Raw genomic sequence first — 19,813 nt, forward strand, 5'->3', positions numbered from 1 at the left:
ATAACAGTAACAACCATGACAGTTGTGACAGTGTGCCAGCATGAACGATATCAAGACCCTGAAACTAAAGCAGCTGAGTGAAATTTAACCATCATTCATTTTATTACTCACACCTGTGTTTTTCTTACTGTGACATGTCAAAATGTCCACCATGAAAAAAGGTTTCAGGTGTGTGAATATCTTTGATAGCATGACAGCCCTCATCTGTAATGCTCAATTTAAAGTTCAGTATCACTTTTGTAAGAATATTATAGACAAAAAAAGTAATTTTAATGTAGACTAGATACTGCATGTTCTGTTTAATAGCTGTATTTGTATTACATAAAACCAAACCTGTGTTAAGGATTGATACTGTACTGACTTTGACATAAAAAGCCAATTAAAAAAAAGTAAAAACTTCATTTAAACATTGTGTTATGTATGTAAATTGCAATTCTACAGTTGTACTGGATGATTATGCTGATGTGTGTATTTTTAGATTTGTCTGTATAATGGTTAGTGTGATAGAGACTGTGTAATGGTGTTGCATGGATATGAATTGTTTTTATTTTCTGGTGATTGTTCTGTGTACCGGCAGATGGAAATGGGCTAATAGTTAAATCTGTTATGTCTTTTCTCATTTTGAGACTAAGGTTTTTTTGTGCATGGTCACCACCAAAAAAGTAGCACCACAAGAAAGTGAAGCTCTGTAAATGAAACCACGTTCCCACAAACGCTTAGTGTTGTCTGCCTCATACAGGACTACTCTCCAGAGACTGAGAATGTGATTGCTGTTATTAGACTTTGAAGCGGTTTCTAAACAAACTAACATGACTGTTATCTTTTTGGCAAAGGATTACGTCATCCAGTGCAGCAGAATGACTCACTGATGTGTTTTTAATAGTTTTTGGACAACAACAGAGGTCGGCAGCACAGAGGAATAAGATATATCAGGATTAAATACACACATCATCATCATCAATTTATCATTGGTTTGGCTCTGCATGAGATTTGTTGACAATAAGAAAAATATAGAAAATCACCAGTTATATCCTTTAAACCCTGAATTCTGTCCATTATGTTCTGTACCACACCACGCTGTTCAATCTAGGTAGAAAAGGGACATTAGCTTGTAAGAAATTCAAGACACACTTTTTAAATCAGTTTTTCTCAACTGTATTAAAAAAAAGAAATGAGGAAATCCAGAACATTGAAAGTAGTTCAAAAGGTAGTTTTCTGTAGTAGACATTTACCAGATACAGTGTGAGAGGTACCAGAGACAACCACCTCATTCTTTCCCTGTTGTTTCCTCTCTAAACAATGTCTCCAGGTTGCCATCTGCTGACTTTACACTGCAATGCACCTTTTTTTCCACTTCAGCTTCACTCACACAAACAAACAAAAACATAATCTGGTGTGTTCATCATGTGTGGGAAGATAAACGTATCATAGCAACATATAAGAAGTCAACACATAAAAGAGTAAGAAAGACTACATGTGATGATGGCACCGTCATCTCCTGCTATCACCCACAAATTAGTCGTCATGGTTACAGAGCATCCTCCACAGGTGCCGACAGTCAGCACCGGTTGTTGTTGATGTCCTGTAGGCTTGTCATGACACTCCAGCAGAGTTAAAATGAGATGGACTCCCCTCTGTTGCTGAGTTTTTTGGGGAGTTCATCATGTTCACACAGAGTTCCAGTTGGCCAGTAAAAATTCCTATCAGGTTAACTATTGGCAGAGACACTTTAGAGGCAGCCAGGGCAGCAAGTTTGATCAAAATCACATGTCAGCAATTTACGAATAGGAAAATGTGCTTGGAGGCAAAGTGTAAGTAAGGATCTGTGTAGTCTGTGCGCAGATAAAAAGACAAAAAATTCAAGCTCATATAACTAATTGTTGCAGTTATCATCTAAAACCTTATTTGCTTCGGTCAGTGAATGAGTTGAACTATTGCATGAAGTTTTGACAAAACAAACATAAAAAGAGACAAAGTGACTAAAATAAATTAAGACTTCAGACATGAGAGTCAGAGAAAAGAAGAAAAACAAATGTTTGCGTGCATTCCCATGTATTGTATTCCGTGTGCCACATATAACCAGTGGAGACCATACTTTAGTTAAAGCCACATTGGAATTGCTGGCTTGGAGCAATGCTTTTAACGCCTCCTCCTCCTCTTTCATTGGCTCTATTCCTTCATGGCTTGCAGACACGAAGCTTATTTCGCCCTTTTGAGAAACACAAATTAAACACAAGCACACTGAAACTAAATGATATCAAACATGCTTCAAAGACAAAGAAACAGACCGTGTCTAAACCGAACCACAGTCTTACAAACAAAACACCAGATGGACAGACAGTTTGACAACGCTCACATTGGACCTTGATGCAAGATTTGATTGATTGGATGCATCTGAAGTTGAAAGATTGAGGGGCCACAGCAGGCAGCCTTATTGGCTTCTGGGTGTCTGGAGACTGCACCTCCACCACATGTACACACACACACACACACACACACACACACACACAAATGAGCTGCATGTTTTTGGGCTGCTAACATCACACACGTGCGTTATACTGAGAAAGGAATTACGAATCATTAAATCTCTATTACAGTAGGTGAATAAAAACAGGAACTCTGGATATCATAACTGCACCTCTCAATCACTGTATAGTTGCTGCCAGAGACAATAAACACCATTAAGGAAGTGACCATGGTGACAATATTAATCTAATAAATAAATACTGGCGTTAGTTATTGTACACGGTAAACAAATACGATTGTAATAATTGAGATTTGTGCACTTTAAAAGAGTAATCCAGCAATGTAGCCTTACATTCCTGTAACAGGATCATCAATAAAGCAGAAACATATATTTTATTCTACACATTCTTCTTCTATGTCAAAATTTGGTTCCTACATAACCCACAATGCAACTAAATGGGTTAGGGTTAGCCGATAACAACACCAGTAGTGGAAAATGATTCATAGTTATGTGATAGTTTTCTTGAAATATAATAAGCAAGATAGTGAGTCATAACTATGAAATACAGAAGTGATAAGTACATTAACACATTTTGCACGTTCCAACCCACACTTTAATTTAAGTTACTGTAGTGCTCTATATTTATAAAGAAAGGTAAAGAAACAAGTATCTAAAGGTATAATTCCTAATGTCAAAGATTTCTGTTCCTTTACAGAAACAGTGTGTTACAAACAGTTTGGACAAATAAACCGTTTACTTTTAAAATTCAACACGTTTAATTCAGTCATTTAAAAACATAAAATACTAAAAAACAAATTTTAATTAAATGTCCTCGGCTTCACGTTGAACCAACACTCCCCTTCTTGTCATCTTACGTGAGCAGACAAGGCAAACCACCCGTCTCGCTCTCTCCGCTTGTCCCTCTGTTGTGGAAAAGTAAAAGAGGTTTTTTTTAGAACCAAATAATAACAATGTGGTGAAAACTGAGAACATCCATGTTATCTATGCTTCTAAGCGTCTTTACCTGTGTGTTTCCTTCCCTGGCTTCTCCTCCAAAACTCGGAGAGAGAGACACTTCAGAACCAGCTGATCTGCAGCACACAAATACAGTAATAAAGTATAGTATAGTTTATGAGTGATGTTAATGTAATGAACTACACCAACGCCTCATCATGAAGGTCTGTCTCACCCAGCTGAGCCACTCACCGTCTCTCAGCACCACCTGCCTTCAACAGGGGCTGCTGTGAAGGCATCAGTGCAGACACCTCTGGGCTTCCTCCTCCAGCTGAGAATGAGATTACACAAGGATTTGTAAATCATAGGTACTCAAACAGACACACACAAATACATGAGGTTGATCCAAAGTACCTGCTGTGTGTGGGCTAAAGGAGGAGGGGGGGACAGGGGAGACAGCCGGGGAAACTTTGGCTGAAACATTTTGCTTCTGCTGCTCGATCAGGTCCAGCAGTCGACCCCTGGCTGCTGCACTCTGCCTGTTCAGCTCAAGGAGGCGCTGTTCCACACTGAGGGGGTCATAAGCTGCCACCTAACAAAGACAGAAACAAATACTCAGTTAATATGGATTATCATCACTTAAAACTGATTACTGGAGCTACCTGGGGACAAGACCATGAGGGTTTGGATCTGACCTCTCTCTACTAATCCTCCCTGTTTTTGTTGAGTTTATCTAATACAGAAAGTCTACAGAAAAAATGATTACTGATGTATCTGTGAGCAAGATTTCTGTAGATCTGGTGGAGCAACAAAGAAAAACTCTTGTTCTGTTCTCTATTACCCTTTAGATGATAAATTGCCATTTTGCCATTTACAAAACACTTTACATAGGCTTTCATGGAGAGGCAATTAATCCTTATAAACCACAAAATATAAAAAAAAAAAAAAAAGGAAGAAGAATATTTTGTGTTAAAGCTACCCTTGCCATTGTTACATTTTTACAAATTTTTTGGTTTAGGTTAAAATGCTATTAATAAGGTAATGGCACAAAATGTTCATTATACCATTCTTATAATATTCTGTGAAAACCCCTTTCTCCTTCCGCATTACATAATGGCACGCGCACCCCGACCCCGGGTGGAGAGTCTGTTGTGGATCCACGGCATTATAATACATCCATGTTCTGAAACCTACCCCAAAACAAATGTCCTGTACACATGAATAAAGTCTGACTCTGATTCTGCTGCCACCTTCACAGGCTCAATCTCACCTGATTAGTCAGTTGCTCTCCTTTAGCAGCCTGGGTGTGCAGGTTCTGTCTCTCTGCACCCCTGGATCCTGACATCTTCCTCTCATCTACACTTTGAGGTGTGACTCTGCCTGTGTTGCTGCAGGAGCTCGACCGACCCTGCTCCCCGCTGCCGTGAGGTGATACTCCGGTGCCTGACCCGGGGCTCTTGGCCTGGCTGAGCTGTGCCTTGATCAGCTCATTCTGTCTGCTCAGCTGAGCGATTTCAGCCAGCATGAGCTCTGCAGAGAGCTGTGAGCTGAGAGGGTCGGCGGTCAGTGATAGAGAGGAAGTTGAAGGCAGACTGGTGAGAGGCAAACTGGTGAGGCTGGAGGCCGAGCTGTGGATCTTCAGGTCTTCACAGGAACGCAGGATGTCTACAGCAGGAAACTCCGGGTGCAGTGGCTTGGGATGAGTCACTGTGGAAGAGGAAGAAGGGCAAAAATACGTCTCTTTCAGCAAAATAAGTAAGGATGGCATGAATATATGGCTGACATGAGATAATAGCTATTAAGAATCAGGTTACCAGGAATTTGGTGCCAGTTGTCTCTTTGTTGAGGTGGGGAGAGCAGGACAGCAGGAGAAACAGAGGCTTGTGTTCGCTCAGAAACAGGTGCAGACTGACAAACTGTACAGACATGTGGAAACCAGTTATTCATCATTTACTACACTAGTATCCATGCAAAGATGCAAAGATGCAAAGACACACACACACACACACACACACACACAGACACACACAGACACACACAGACACACACACACAACCTGCAGCTTTGATATCAGATTCTTGGGGTGGAAAAATGTGTCCACCCAGCTGTCCAAGTCCTCCCATCGCCAACACAACTGTGTCCAACTTCTGCTCCAGCTCTGCTGTCTGCTGCTGCAACTCTGCCTAAAGAGAAAACAAGAGATAAAAAAGAAACATTGTCAACTTTTTCCTTGAAACATTATCCATCAGCACAGATGGAATCTGGATGATATACTGGTATCAGGTTATAAGTTACCCTCTGTCTCACCTGCAGGGTAGCAGCCTCTTCCCTCAGAGTCATGGTCTCAGCAGTGAGAGCATCAATCAGCCCCCGCTGCTCTCTCAGCTCCTCTTCCAATCTTCTTCTCTCCCGAGTCTCCTTTTGAATCTCATCTTCTCTCTATCAACAAAAGAATGACAAAAGTTAAATATATGCACTGAAACTAAGAATGCATGGCCACATTGTCATACATCAGAGCAATAAGCAGAAACAGCTTTAAACTCTAATGATTTCATACTATAATCATTAAACAAAAAATCTCCTATTGTAATGTTTCAGGAGGCAAACAGTAGCACATTTAGCATTGTCCATGCATGTTGAATGTGTACAGTATGTCTGTGAGAGTGTTTAGTAAATAGACTGGACTGGATCTCTTTCAGGACCTGTTTGATGAGGTGCACTAAGCGGCCTAAAGTGGAGACCAAAGCAACAGAGAATCCAGTCAGGCCTTGCGTTCTGTGCTGTTCTGGACTCTGTGCTGAAGTTTCAGGACTCAAAGAATCCAAGTCAGCCTCCACCTGACCCAACATGGTCTGCAGCAGACCCAGACTGGACTGGTCCTCACTGAGAGAGGCAACAGAGGATCCATGCAGCTCTGAACTCTTAGAAAGACACCTCCTGGCCCTGGTGGTGCGACTACTGATCCTGCCTGAAAAACACATCCAGAGAAAAACAAACCAGCTCAGTTTCTCTGATATGATTACTAGTATTTGATTTTAGGGAAATGGGACTTTCCTGATATTACCTGAGGGGTTGACAGGCAGCTCAGGGTTCAGAACTTGTGAAACCATGACTGATGGTTCCTCCTTGGCTTCCTCTGGCTGGCTCCGTCTGGACCGTACACGCTCAACAGCCACTGTGGCATTTAGAGCTGCAACGAGGTCACACATGATGATAAGTATATTTTTCCTGGTGGATCGTTGTGATAACTCCTCCACACACTTTGATAAGCTTATCAGTTCTACCTGTTTGGTCTGGTGCTCTGCCTGATGTGCAGGGAGTTACAGGAACATTATCTCTGTGTCTCTGGTCACGTATTGGACGATGGACTTTCTGCTGCTGCACCACTCTACTTTGAGTCTTTGCCTTCATTTTCCGTACATTGGTCCTGCAAAGAAAAGCAAAACCAACAACCTCAGCAAGGTGTAAAACTTCACTGGTGATCATTTATTAAGATATTTCCCCCTCACAAGGAGTCTCTTATCTTGTCTTATCTGAGACTGTGATGGAGGGTGACAGGGCCTATCTTCTAGGCATAAGCACCTTCGGATGACATTATAGTCTGAAGTGCCAGCAGGACAAGTGTCTTCGTCACTGAGGTCTTCCTCTGAAGCTTCTAGTTCATTGAGAGCCTGAAATGAGACATATTACACATGCAAACATGTAAGAAATAGTCTATAAACTGGAAGCAATACTACATTATATACATATTACAAATGTTACAATATTCTTAACACACTCGCCTGTTGGTCCATCATTGACTGACTGAGGAGCGACAGCTGAGTTGGACGATCTGGCCTCTGGTGAACAGGCAGTGCAGAGTCAGAGTCACAGTTCGGAGCCATGGTTACACTGGGATGCCCTGCAGGAAATAAACATGCATAAACATACTGTATACAATCATAAGAGAGCATTTAGGATTAGGATGAATTAACATTAACATCTAATTTTGTTGGAAAGTCAAACTGTATTGTTTAAAATGGGGGTCATCTTTAAAAGAAATACCTATAAGCAAGGACTAGAATAAACTATGTGTTATTTTTTACATTTTTACCCTTTTAAAATTGCATCTGTGTATCTACAGAACAAATCAGATATGATTTCTACCAGTCTGTCTGCGAGGAGCGTCTCCAAACAAGTCTTTGACTACAGCCATGGCTTTGTCAGAGCGGGCCAGCACATCCTGAAGTAGCAGCTGGTCGGAGAAAACCTGCAGTGATAGAAAAACAGCAGGCAACACCACCAGCAAAAACACTGTGATCAACTCAGCTCAGAGCAGCAATATCAGGTGTGCACAAAAACCTCTAAAAGTAACAGTGAAATCATTATCACACACACACACACACCTCCCTGATGATGCTGAGGCTGGCGTGGTCCAGAGTTGCTGGACTCCCAGCGTGTCTGAGACGGGATTTCAGAGCTTTCTCTCTCAGCTCCCACTGAGCCGCCACCTTGTTGTGGGACTTGTGTATCTCATGGCGATGACTCTGAAGTGGAAAGATACAATTAGACTTTTGTGTATAAACATTTACCCATCAATCTAACTACATGTCAAAACAGCTTATTTAAAAAAAATGTAGTCTGTGTAATTTCAGGAGTAATGACAGATGCCTGCTAAGCCTGAAGTAGAACGACGGCTGCAACTAACTTTACTATTATTTGAGTTGTTTGGTCCATAAAATGTTGATCACTGTTTCCCAAAAGTCTCGTTTTGCTCTGAACAGCAGTCCACACCCAAAGATATTCAGTTTACTATCACAGAGGACTAAATAAACCAGAACATATTCAAACTTAGGAAGCTGATATCATATAATTAATAATATAAATAATAATTTACTCATTTGCATTTTTACTCATAATTTGCTGTACTGTGACTTACTATTGCAGTTCAATAAGCTAACTACAATGGTAAAGTATTATTATAATATTTTGTCTGAGATGAAGCAGAATAAAGTGCGTCTTGTGTAACTGACTAATGTTCAAACAGCTTACCAGCTCTTCAGGCGTCAGCTTGTGCACTGACAGGTCGTTGACGGTGCTCTGAAACCAACAACACACAGCTGGTATTATCACTACTGTAACTGTTCAGTGTTTCATTGTTTAAAAAAATCACAGTCATAGTTTTTACAAGAGGTGGAAGAAGAGTACCAGCAGCTCTGACTGAAAACTTCCCTTGTTGATAAAAGGCAGCTCTTAATAAAGCTGTTCTGAATAATACAATGATAATGAGTAAAAAGCCTTGATTCTGTTGAACCATCAATAATAACCCAGATATTTATTGATGGTTATAATTTAAAAAGTAATAAAGGCATCATAGGCCAATTATACAGGGGCTCAATGAACCTCAACAAATTAAAAAAGTCAACCAATTAAGTAAGCCAGAAGTAGCTCTGGGAATAGGAAGATAATACTGTATTATAAGAGAAAATGTGGCTTTAAGAGTGGGAAACTCTAGTCTACTTCTTCTTTTGTCTTTTGGAAGGATTTCTGCTTGAATAACCTGATCCATTTTTTTATTACCCCAAAGCAAAAATCCAAATTCAGGTAGTCTCAGCAACCCTGCTTCAATGGACTGTGCACACATATTTTCTGGTCCTATTCATATATGTTGTTCCTTCTTTGGAGAGATTCTGGACCTGAAGCTGATTTCGCTTTCAGGTTTTTGTACCTCGGAAATATTCCTGAGGTCTCAGTAAAAATGACACATGTTTTAAATATTTTTATGGTCACAAGTTATTTTCTTTTTTTTTTTTAAATCATTCTTTTTAACATAATCAACTTAATTCACTCCATGACAAAAAAATGACTTCAAATAAAGAAGGGGGATAAAAACTGGGGAAAGTGGGATTGCTATAATCACCTAGATTTTAAGCTAGTAATCTTTTTTTCTGTCTGGGCCCTTTAAAATGCCTTATGACCTGTACCTGTGCTCATTTCTTTAACAGATTGTGCTGTCTCATACCAGACCCAATCTGTTTTTTAAATGTAGTGATAATCGTTTCTTCTCCAAGAAGACATTATGAAAGAAAAAGATTCACAGCAAACTAAAGAAGAAGAAAACCCTCCCAATTGGGCAGCATAACTAAAGGCTTAAAGTACCAAAAAAGTACCAGTCCACAGCACAGCTGCACAGTTAGCTTCTTCTCATCGGGGGCTACTCACCACCCAATCTCTTTTGGGGGCAGCTGCCTTCTTGGGGCGCAAAGGCCTTTTTCCTTTGGTGTGTTGTTGAGGACGCCCAACTCTCACAAATGACATCTGTGTACAGAGAGTATGAAAAGATTACACCCGTGGCTTTACAATGTTGTTTTATAAGCTACAGTGTTGTACGTATAACCAATAAATGAAGTCTCCTCCTCAGTAGTTTCAGCTGTCAGAACATCAGTAACATTAAATATGTGTTTCATAGGCTTGGCTCGCACAGCTGTCCTCAACGTTAGCTGAAATGTGATAACTGTAGCTAAACATTTGAAAAAGCGCTTACGTTTTCCGTTGTGAAGCCACAGTAAGTTGTAAGAAAGGCGCCTCGGTCAGTTTAGCAGTCTGACAGCTTCACTTTAAAGCTGGCGGAGCTTCACAGAGAGTTCAAACTAACAAGAAATATCTTCTTCTAGTTTGTTGTGTGACAGTTTTTCAACAGTTGCGCGCCACTTCCTGCGCTGTTGCCACGGACACCGCTTGCACCACAGTGGAGCATCACGGGAAATGTAGTATAAGCGAGCAAGAACTACTTCGTGCCACAAAAGAGCAATACTCAAGAGTTGCAGGAGTGGAAGAAGTACTCAGATCTTTTACTTAAGTCAAAGTACCGGTGCAGCAATGTTAAAAAAAAAACTAAAAAAAACCCTCCATTACAAGTAAAAGTCCTGCATGAAGTAAAGGCACAAAAGTAGCCTATCTGCAGCAAAATGTAGGCTACTTAAAGTATGAAAGTAAAAGTACAAATGATCTACCTCTGACTGATATATTATTATATATGACATCATTAGATTATTAATACTGAAGCATCAGTGTGTTTGCAGCATGTTGCTGTTGTAGCTGCTGGAGGTGGAGCCCAGTTGTTCCCAACCTAGGGGTTAGGCCTCTCCAAAGGGTCATCAGACAAATCTGCGGGGTCATAACATGATCAATGGGAGAAAAAAGAAGAAAAAACAAAGCTCTCTGATACACAAATCTGTTTTCTTTTTTTTCTTTTTTTCTAATCCTTGATTTTTGATTAAATATTGGATCATTTGAACATGTATGAGTGTTGAGAGGGACAATTCACTATTTGGTGGAGCTTTTAACAACTCATATAACTGAAATGTGACCCAGTGTTAGGATGGCTGTGAAGCGGTTGGACTTCAAAGCATGAAACTTGACCAACCAGGTGTTTATTTCAACCACAGTGAATACATTGCCCAGTACAACAGTGATAATTCCTAACATAAAATATTGTAGGCCACAGGCAGCATGTGATCCTGGCAGGAGCATAGTGATGGAAACCAACAGCCTTTATATAGGCTGCCACTGGCAACCACCTCAATCACTACCACTGTATTGGGAAATCTGCCCCTCCCCTCCCCTAATATCAAAACTACATAAAACACAACACGCACACACATCAAAATACCTTTATACTACACTAGAAAAGTTAACCTGATATGAATTTATGTTACACATTACAACATAATCATAGAAAACATGAACAGCAGATTAAAGTACACTAACACCCCTACACCAATTACCACATGGTATCTCCTGGAACCTTTAAATTGGTGCTCAGGTGCCATGTGGACTCTTTTAGCCTGAACACACTGGAGGGGAGGCTCAAAGGTCAGTGACACAAAACATTACACATCATATTATTGCACAACCAAGCAACAGTTAACCACATGTAATCCACCATCATTTTGGCAAAGGTCATACCACAATGAGCTCATTAAATTTAGGTTATCAAAGTAGCCATACTGAGTGCATGTTTGTCTCTACAGGGAGGCCTTCAATCAATTCCAGTTTAGCAACCATATCCACAAGACACACATCATTATGCACTAATCTCAATATTCAACACATTAAACCCATCAAGTATGTGCCTAATTACTAGTACTGTGTACAAATGTGCTTAAAAAACTAGTACTACAAAATACTAGTAATGAAGACGCCTTCATTACAACCTGACTACTTTTTCTAAGACGTCAAAAGCACACACAAAAAAACCACTGGTTTCATCATTAACAATGTGCTGTATTTTAACGGCTTGTTATCCATTGCGACAATTCCTTCACCTGAATAGTAACTAAAACTGTCAAATAAATGTATTTAAGTAGAAAGTACAATATTTCCCTCTGAAATGTAGTGGAGTGGAAGTGTGAACTAACATCATGGACATAATTTAAAGTCTTATTCCTCACCACTGCGGTGTTGTGTGAAATATTCACATATTTAATTTAAGTCAAAGTTAACAATAAGACAATTTAAAAATACTTGTGTGCAATTTCAGGCCAAGATTCAAATGTGTATTTATGAGAAAGAACAGAAGTATCAGCAACATGTGTATTAACCTTTATTATTATATTAACATAAAATGTGATAATTATTGTTGATACAGATAATTTATGTTTAATGTTTAGCTATAGTTGATGCTCAATCCATAACAGTGTATAATGGGCCTATATCAGTGAACTGATCACATATGTTCTATAGATCTATATAAAATGTGAGAAGTAAATATAGCCGTTATAAAAAATGCGGTGGATTATTTGCCTCTGAAATATAGTATAAGTATAAAATAGTCTACCATTAAATTAAGTGCAAGTATCTTACAACTGTAATTTATAGGCCTACTTAAGTAAATATAGGTCTTCTTAGTTACATTTCACCAGTGGTAATAAAAGTAATGTGAATGTCAGGCCTAACCAGACCTATATGGTCTGCAGTTACCATTATGTATTATGTATCCATCCATTCAATCCCGCATCCAGAGATGACTGCCAGATGTTTTCTCCTTTGCAAACATCTGGTGACACCACTAGATGGCAATGTCAACATGCAGATCCGATGTGAGTGAGCTGAGAGGAGGAATGCTTTCAGACGTAAAGCCAGACTGCTTCACCAGAACAAAACTGGAGGTATTCAGCACAAAGCCTCCAACTGGAGAGGGCAAAGCAAATCCCTGATATGGAATGACAGGAGAAGCTGTGTCAATACAGCAAGAGATATTTTGTGGGAAATAGAGTGGGTTGCCAACAAAACATTTAAAAGTAGTGGTTGACAGATGTGTAGGTGATGTGAGTGACAGCAAATGCATCCATACAGTAAGTGACAAAAACATTTCTAAAGACTGCTGTAAACTGGAGATAAAGATTAAAAATATGGTCTAGAGGGAAAAGCAGGTGTTTCAAACATGTCAAAGTAGTTGAGTATTGTCTAAAAAGTCCTCAATTAAGTTAAAACATGCTCTTTTATTGTGCGTTTTGTGCTTTATTAAAAACATTAACTAGAAGGTGCGTGTTATTCTTGTGTCCTGACACTGATCATTACTGTAATGAGGAGGGGGTAAGTATTTGCATCTGACTACTTTTTTTTCCTTTTCTTTTTTTTACACGCCCCTCTCTCTGTGACGCGCATTAGGATACACTCTGCGCGCTTTAGTTCAATCGGGCTAGACTGACCCAGACCTGGTTCACTGACTTTTGACGCTCAACAATGCGGACGACGCCACAAAAGTTAGAAAAGTTTTCTTTGCGCACGAGGCTGGCGGTCAGAGGACTCAGGAGAGACTGCAGCTGTGCGCCCATGGATCAGGCTACATGTGTTGGTTTCTCTGCATCCCTGTGGAAAGTCATTTGAAGACTGAAGAGGAGACGTGAACAAGCTCGCTGCAGTGCCAAAGGAGACCATTTAATCTTTCCATACTGGATTTAACCCGCAGTTCTGACGGTTTACATCTGGAATCTATATAGTACTATATAATTTGTGTGACCATTTTACCTTCAATAGTATAAGTGAGTGTTTTGTACAAGTAGAGGATAATCAGCGACACAGCGGAGGCGTTTTTGGAGACTTGGATCTGAATTACGCACGGGATTCCTCTAACAAATGACAGCTTCTAAGTGGTTCCTTGCCCTCTCACTTCACCCCCTTAGCTCCCTTTATCGCACTCTTTCACCGTATCATCCTTCTCAGGAGTGAAAGCCTTTCTGTCTCTCTCAGTGCGCCAGCGTGCGGCCGCGGGCCACCTGGCTGAGGATGTGGGGAGGAGGTTTCCCTATGTCCGTCACCGTGATTGTGACTCTACTCCTGGTCATTATCGACGTGAAAGCTAGCGGGGAGTATTGTCACGGCTGGCACGACTCCCAGGGCGCCTGGAGAGAGGGGTTCCAGTGCCCGGAGAAGATCGATGCAGAGGACGCTATCATCTGCTGTGGGAAGTGCGAGCTGCGCTACTGCTGCTCCAGCACGGAAGCACGGCTGGACCAAGGGAGCTGCGACAACGACCGGCAGGCTCAGGAGCCTGGGACAGAGAACAAGGGGAACAAGGACACCGGTGCAGGTATGAGCTTGTCATTTATTTGAGTTTACATGTTAACCTAGCCCTGGTGCAACTACTTCTACCACAAATGATAAGGATAGTACTAACATGCTTGGAACAAATAAATCCAAAATGTATTGAATGAAAATGCAAAATACAATGGGGAAAAAAACATCAACAAAAAAGAAAAATGTCTAAAAACTACATTTGAAAAGTGATGCAGTGATTCTGCTAGTGTGAATGTGTTGACAGGTTGTTTTAGATTGTGGCTCTCCAGCAAATGCCTATAATCCCCTTTATAGTCCGCGTTATTTTTGTGAAAGAAAGACTGAGAAGCATGTCAAAGACATACTAAAACTAATTGAAAAGTTGTTTAAGAGCACTGTCTCCCTTCACTTCAGATTCCAAGTTGGTTTATTTGAAAATATTTTAAAAACCACAATAGAAACACTGCGTTGACGCCATGCCCAAAGCGCATGCCCAGGCGGTCTTAAATTTGATATTGTGAAGTGCAGACCTATTACAAGCTTCGGTTTCCCCTCGTAAACCCAACAGACCCGCAGTATCTCCCTGTTAAGAGGTTCATCTGCTGCCTGTCCCGGTTGGCAACGACAGCTGCACAGGAGACAGCAGACTTCTCCAAAAAAACAGTTAACTGCGCTCACAAATGGCAAACTGTGCCGTGCTGCACTTTATAAATAGCTGTGTTTGTTCTGGCCTGTAACAGTGCAGAGGGGCCGGGCACAGATCACGCTGTCCCCACGGGGATCAAGTTTGGACTTGACCGGATCTTGGACAGTGGCGCACCAAAAGGCGCTGACAGCTCTGTTCATAAAAAACACAAATCGCGTTATGTATCATTTCCTTCCAGGCTCGTGGATCCCCTTTCCCATCGTCAAGATCCTCCTTTATTCCCCTGTTGCAGTCTCTCTGGTGTCTGTGGGCTTTCTAAGGATTCACACTCAGCCCTGCTTTGAACAAGACACCAATACACACACATATAAACTGCATTTAACAGAGGCATCATTACCAAAACCACAGCAAAACATAAAACCAGTACTTTACAACTTATCTGGTGGATTAGGTGACAATACACACATTTTCTTCCCTTTCATCACTGCTTACATTCCCATATGTTAACCTACCATAAAGCCTCTTGAAGCTGCACCATCACCTCAATAAAAGATGAACAAGTAGATAAGTGCACTCCAGAAAAATGGAGCGAATATTGAACATCAGAGAAAAAGGCAACACAGGCTTTACTTCATGTTTCCCTGGAGAATATTATGCCCTTTCTTGGACCTCCAACTATAATCTGTCATTTGCTAAGACTATCATGCCTTATCACTGCAGGAAGTGGTATATACATTTCATTCATTGGCCTCCAGCCAAAATAACTTAAAGAAAAGCAGCCTTTTTTCCCCTCTAAGAAGAAAGAAAGTGTGTTTTTGTAATGCTCGGCCCAGCTCTGTTTGTGCATTTTATTCATTTTTCATATGCTTGCAGCCTATTAATCATCCAGCAAAGATACACACTGTGATGTCAATGAATAACAGGCAGGAAATTATTAATGTGCTCAACATGAAGGAACATATGGTATTTAGGAATAGGAGAATGCCCGTGGGATACCCGGAGGAGACGAGGGAGAGTCCAGCCAGCCAAACCAGCCAGCCACAAAGACTGTGCCCAAAACAAGAGCTTAGGAGAGGGGGCTGCTGTTACTGCAGTATGGCTGCCACAGCTCAACTGCAGCAACAGGTGTGGAAGAGTGACAAGGAACAATAGGAGGGTTTCAACCCCCATGTGCACCAAAAAGGGATTTCTGTGCTGAGAAAATCACACATGGCATGAAGGAAAGAAATAGTGATTTTTAAAAATATATATATTGTAGGCAGTCAAGTACTGAATATGCCAAAGTGAGAACGGTGGTGGAAAGTATATTTACTCAAGTGCTGTGTATAAGTACAGTTTTGAGGTATGTATTTCATTTTATGTAACGTTATACTTCCACCTCCTTACATTCAGAAGGAAATACTCTATGTTTTAGTCATTTATCTCAATGAAGTAATGAATGACAGCAAGTGATTTGTTACTTAAGATGCTACATTAAAAACATATTATCAGACTATAAAATACAATATTACAGTGATGTTTCCCAGCATTGTCATGACTGCTTTTACAATAATAAAAAAAGCAGTTTCTGGCTGGAGCCCCTCACGTTTCAGGTATCTACGTTGTTAGCAGTTCCACCTAAACGGGATTTCCCCTCAGATGGTTTCATATTATTAATTGTTCAAGGCCCAAGGAGGTAAAATTATCCCACTTAAACACATAAAAACAAAGATTAGTCTTTGCTTACCCCATTAATCAATTCACAACCACTCAGATTAATCTTGTGACTTGTTGGAGAAGACCCAGTCCCTATGTTGGGAAAGAACTGAACTTATTATATTGCAGTATACTCAAACTACCTCAACCAGCTACAACATGGTCGAGGTAAAATGATGCTTACTCATTAATATATCAGTAAAAACCTAATAATGTAATATAAAATCATGTATCAGACATTTTACATTTAATACCCTCAGTTAACTTCTGTACTTAAGTTGGAGCTTGAATGCACTATTACTTGTAATAGTGCATCTTCTAGCCTTCTGCTGAACTTTAAGCTGTTTTTTTCCCCCCTTCATTGCAGATTTACAGTACAGCATTTAGGACTCCGTATTGAAAGCAGGGATGAAGTAACACAAGAAGAAGGTTTTCACAATTACTAATCCTCATCAGCCTTGCAGAAAAGCAGAGTGGAAGCAGAGATGTTGAGGTGGAGGCCATATAAGTGCAGGAAAAGAGGGCAGTGAAAGGCTCCCTGGGATATTTCTGCACTTTTTTACTTGCATGTGTGTTGCCATAACACACTTATAGAAAGAGTTCCTGTTAAAACCTGTTTACTAGAGGGTATGTGGTTGTGAGGTACCTCTGAAGTTGACACCGCTTCTTGTCAAAGGGAAATGGGTCAAGGTCCTAGTTTGTATCATGTCACCCCCTCTTGGCCTCCTTTGCCAGTGGCCTCTGCCTTTTGCCACTTGGACCTCCAGCTTTTTAGCAGGTCTCAAACAGTAATCCTTTTAATACCCTGGCTACTTTTGATGAGCATTTTGAAGCGTTTCTCAAAGCCGTATGGATGTATTTCAAAGAGCCCAGAGACAAAAGGAAACTGGAGCCAGACGCTGCCTCTCTCTCATTGGCATACAGTTACACCTCATAACACATGGGCACATTCAAAGCGGAAAATAACTACACCCTGTGGGAACAATAAAACACAACTAATCACTTATAATGTAACATGGCCGTTATTGTGTTTGCAAGGTGTCTGTGCAAGTGAGCATGGGAATGAAACGTTTGAGGAAAACACCTCGGCAGTGATCTCATCTCGCCATCTCGCCCCATTTGTGCCAACAGCGTCTGCTAGTTTGTGCCTTCGCTATTAGTGCAGTTAGAGCAAAAAAAATATTATTCTTTTTATAAGAAAGTTATTGTTGATCATGTTTCAAAGTTGTTGTTGGAGCTTATCCTGATCATTTATTAAGTTAACAGACATCCAACTGGGACTGAGATCCTCATGATTTCACAGAATGATCGTCTTACTGGCAGGATTGTGAGTCTTACCCAAGGCCATTGTAGCGAGTATGCTGTTTTGATTTGCTGTTTTAAATATAAAGAAAAGGTCAGTGAGAAGGAATGGGCTCAGTCCTTTGATTTAAAGGGCTGAATAACCTCCCATTCAGCTACATTAAATCAGTCAACTTTAATACCCTTCTTTAAGCAGAAGCCAAGTTCTGCAGTTCAACTTGAGTAACGTATTTTCAAAGGGCTGGTCATAAATAGCCGAAAAAAAGAAGGGTCACAAATATCTGCTGGCAGCCTAGCTTAAGAATGTCACCCATGCAAACACACACACACGCGCACACACACACACCCACACCCACACACACACACACACACACACACACGCACACAGGGGTGCAGGGTCGAGGAGGTTGTAGACACAGTAGGGTGCTGTGGATTAAAACAGATCAAAACAAAGTTAATAACTGCTAATGAGAGCCTGAGGCTCCCTGGGGACCCAATCCCAGTGTACCTTTCATGCTTCTACTCTAGTCCAAACACTCCTCTCTGCAGTCTTTTGTTTCACTGTCTTACCCAATATGCACTCACATGTAGGAGTTTTGCCTGTTCAGAGAAGCAGGACATCTGAGTGCGTGCCGGTATTTCTTTGAAGTTAAATGTTTACTTAGAAGTCAATATTTTACCACTAATGCATTTCTGTGAGCTGCTATTTAAAGTGAACGTGTTCTCCTTTTCTTTCTCCATAGTGCCCATCTATGTGCCATTTCTGATTGTGGGCTCGGTGTTTGTGGCTTTCATCGTGGTGGGTTCTGTGGTTGCTGTGTGCTGCTGCCGCTGCCTCCGACCCAAGCAGGAGCTGTCATCAGCAGGAGCATCAGGGGGTGGTGCCAGTGGCGGGCGCCTCCTGGAAACCATTCCTATGATGTCCAGTGCGGGCACCTCCAGAGGCTCATCCTCCCGCCAGTCCAGCACAGCCACGTCCTCCAGCTCCTCTGCCCCGCCTGCTGCCTCCCGCCCTGCACCTCCTGCTCTCATGCGGGCACAGGCCTCGTGCTGCCTGCCCCCTGACGCCAGCGTCTTCGTCAACATGCCCACCAACTTCTCTGTACTCAACTGCCAGCAGGCCACCCAAATCATGCCTCATCAGGGACAGTTCCTACACCCACAATACATTGGCTATGCCCACCCCGTGGGCCCTGCCGCAGCCTTCCTGGACCCCACTCAAGGAGGATACAGGCCCCTGCAGTCCCCCTGTCCTCCTCCCACCGGTGGGTCCAGTGTCACCAGTGATCAGAAATACCCTCCAGTGACTGTGTGATGAGGGGCCAACCTGCAGACCACTGTGCCACTTTGTTGTGAAGACTAACTTGTGAAGTTTAACCTGTGCAGGCTGCGCCTGAGACCTTTAGAGGACATTGCCAGTGTGGAAAAAGAAAGCCAATAGTCAGACTCACATGAACAACTCATAAAGCCGTTGCTGGCAGCAGGGCCTGCTCTGCTATTGTGGGTGGTGTGTGTCTGTTTAGTGTGTCATATGATCTCCTGGCAAGTTAGAATGAGCTAAGCTCAGCCTACGATGGGATAAGATGGATGCATAAACAACTGCATAATGGTGGGTTACATAGCCCAGATGGGTAATAATGTACAGCTCAGTGCAGCCTGCAGCTCAAATAAAGACTGTGCATGTGTTTGTGTTTGCATGTATGTGTATGTGAGAGAGAGAAAAAAGATTTGTAGGTTTATGTGTGCTGGAATGAGTGATGACTGGGTGATTTATAGCAGTGAACTGTATGTAAAGTGGATATTCAAGCAAAAAAGAATTATGACCACATGCTGTGTTTATGCCATGTGCACATCTGCACTTGTGAATGATTGTGAATGGTATACAATACAGATATGCTTGTTTGCGTTTGAAGTATGGGGAAACGGAGCATGTGAAAAGATGTTTGTACTGTATGTGTGTGAAGTGTGGAGGGATGTGGTCGTATGAGTAACTGTGAGTTAACTGTGTGTAATGGGAAATGCAGGTGGTGTGATGTGAAAGGCAGTTGCAATTTCCCTGTAGACCATTTAAACTCTAATGAAGTGAACATAGGACACAGACTGTGACACTCCACCCTGCTTTATAACCCCCCTCCCACCACGCAAAAAGAAAAAAAAAAACCCCACAAAAAACAAAAAAAAACTGCCCCAACTGCCCTGAGCGGAAACAC

The 19,813-nt window shown here is 41.4% G+C and overlaps 2 protein-coding genes across 2 annotated transcripts; one reads left to right on the plus strand and one right to left on the minus strand.

The window, feature by feature from the left end:
- Window positions 1–3,232: 3,232 nt before the first annotated feature.
- spice1 (spindle and centriole associated protein 1) lies at window positions 3,233–10,081 on the minus strand. The gene is made up of 18 exons (XM_053342493.1): window positions 9,945–10,081; window positions 9,623–9,718; window positions 8,453–8,500; window positions 7,807–7,947; window positions 7,568–7,670; window positions 7,204–7,322; window positions 7,004–7,092; window positions 6,706–6,848; window positions 6,486–6,611; window positions 6,124–6,389; window positions 5,729–5,860; window positions 5,478–5,604; window positions 5,236–5,337; window positions 4,692–5,128; window positions 3,836–4,013; window positions 3,674–3,752; window positions 3,492–3,558; window positions 3,233–3,390 (listed from the first exon to the last, which is right to left on the minus strand). Exons 2-18 carry the CDS (start codon window positions 9,716–9,718, stop codon window positions 3,334–3,336), a joined length of 2,310 nt encoding a protein of 769 aa, XP_053198468.1. The 5' UTR covers window positions 9,945–10,081; the 3' UTR covers window positions 3,233–3,333.
- A 2,285-nt stretch (window positions 10,082–12,366) lies between these two features.
- Window positions 12,367–19,748, plus strand: LOC128382063 (protein shisa-2). Its single transcript, XM_053342041.1, has 3 exons — window positions 12,367–12,570; window positions 13,073–13,994; window positions 18,347–19,748. The coding sequence occupies exons 2-3, from the start codon at window positions 13,691–13,693 to the stop codon at window positions 18,916–18,918; spliced, it is 876 nt and encodes a 291-aa protein (XP_053198016.1). The 5' UTR covers window positions 12,367–12,570; window positions 13,073–13,690; the 3' UTR covers window positions 18,919–19,748.
- The last annotated feature ends 65 nt before the right edge of the window (window positions 19,749–19,813 follow it).

The sequence above is a fragment of the Scomber japonicus genome, chromosome 21 (genome assembly GCF_027409825.1).
Source record: "Scomber japonicus isolate fScoJap1 chromosome 21, fScoJap1.pri, whole genome shotgun sequence".
Lineage (NCBI taxonomy): Eukaryota > Metazoa > Chordata > Actinopteri > Scombriformes > Scombridae > Scomber > Scomber japonicus.

Excerpts from the sequence above, each read along its gene's own strand:
- LOC128382063 (XM_053342041.1), top strand. The coding sequence starts at position 13,691 with ATGTGGGGAGGAGGTTTCCCTATGTCCGTCACCGTGATTGTGACTCTA. Across the intron at positions 13,995-18,346 it reads GAACAAGGACACCGGTGCAG|TGCCCATCTATGTGCCATTT; the intron begins GTATGAGCTTGT and ends CTTTCTCCATAG.
- spice1 (XM_053342493.1), bottom strand. The coding sequence starts at position 9,718 with ATGTCATTTGTGAGAGTTGGGCGTCCTCAACAACACACCAAAGGAAAA. Across the intron at positions 5,861-6,123 it reads TAGTGCACCTCATCAAACAG|AGAGAAGATGAGATTCAAAA; the intron begins GTCCTGAAAGAG and ends TTTTGTTGATAG. Across the intron at positions 5,605-5,728 it reads AAGAGGCTGCTACCCTGCAG|GCAGAGTTGCAGCAGCAGAC; the intron begins GTGAGACAGAGG and ends TTTTCTCTTTAG.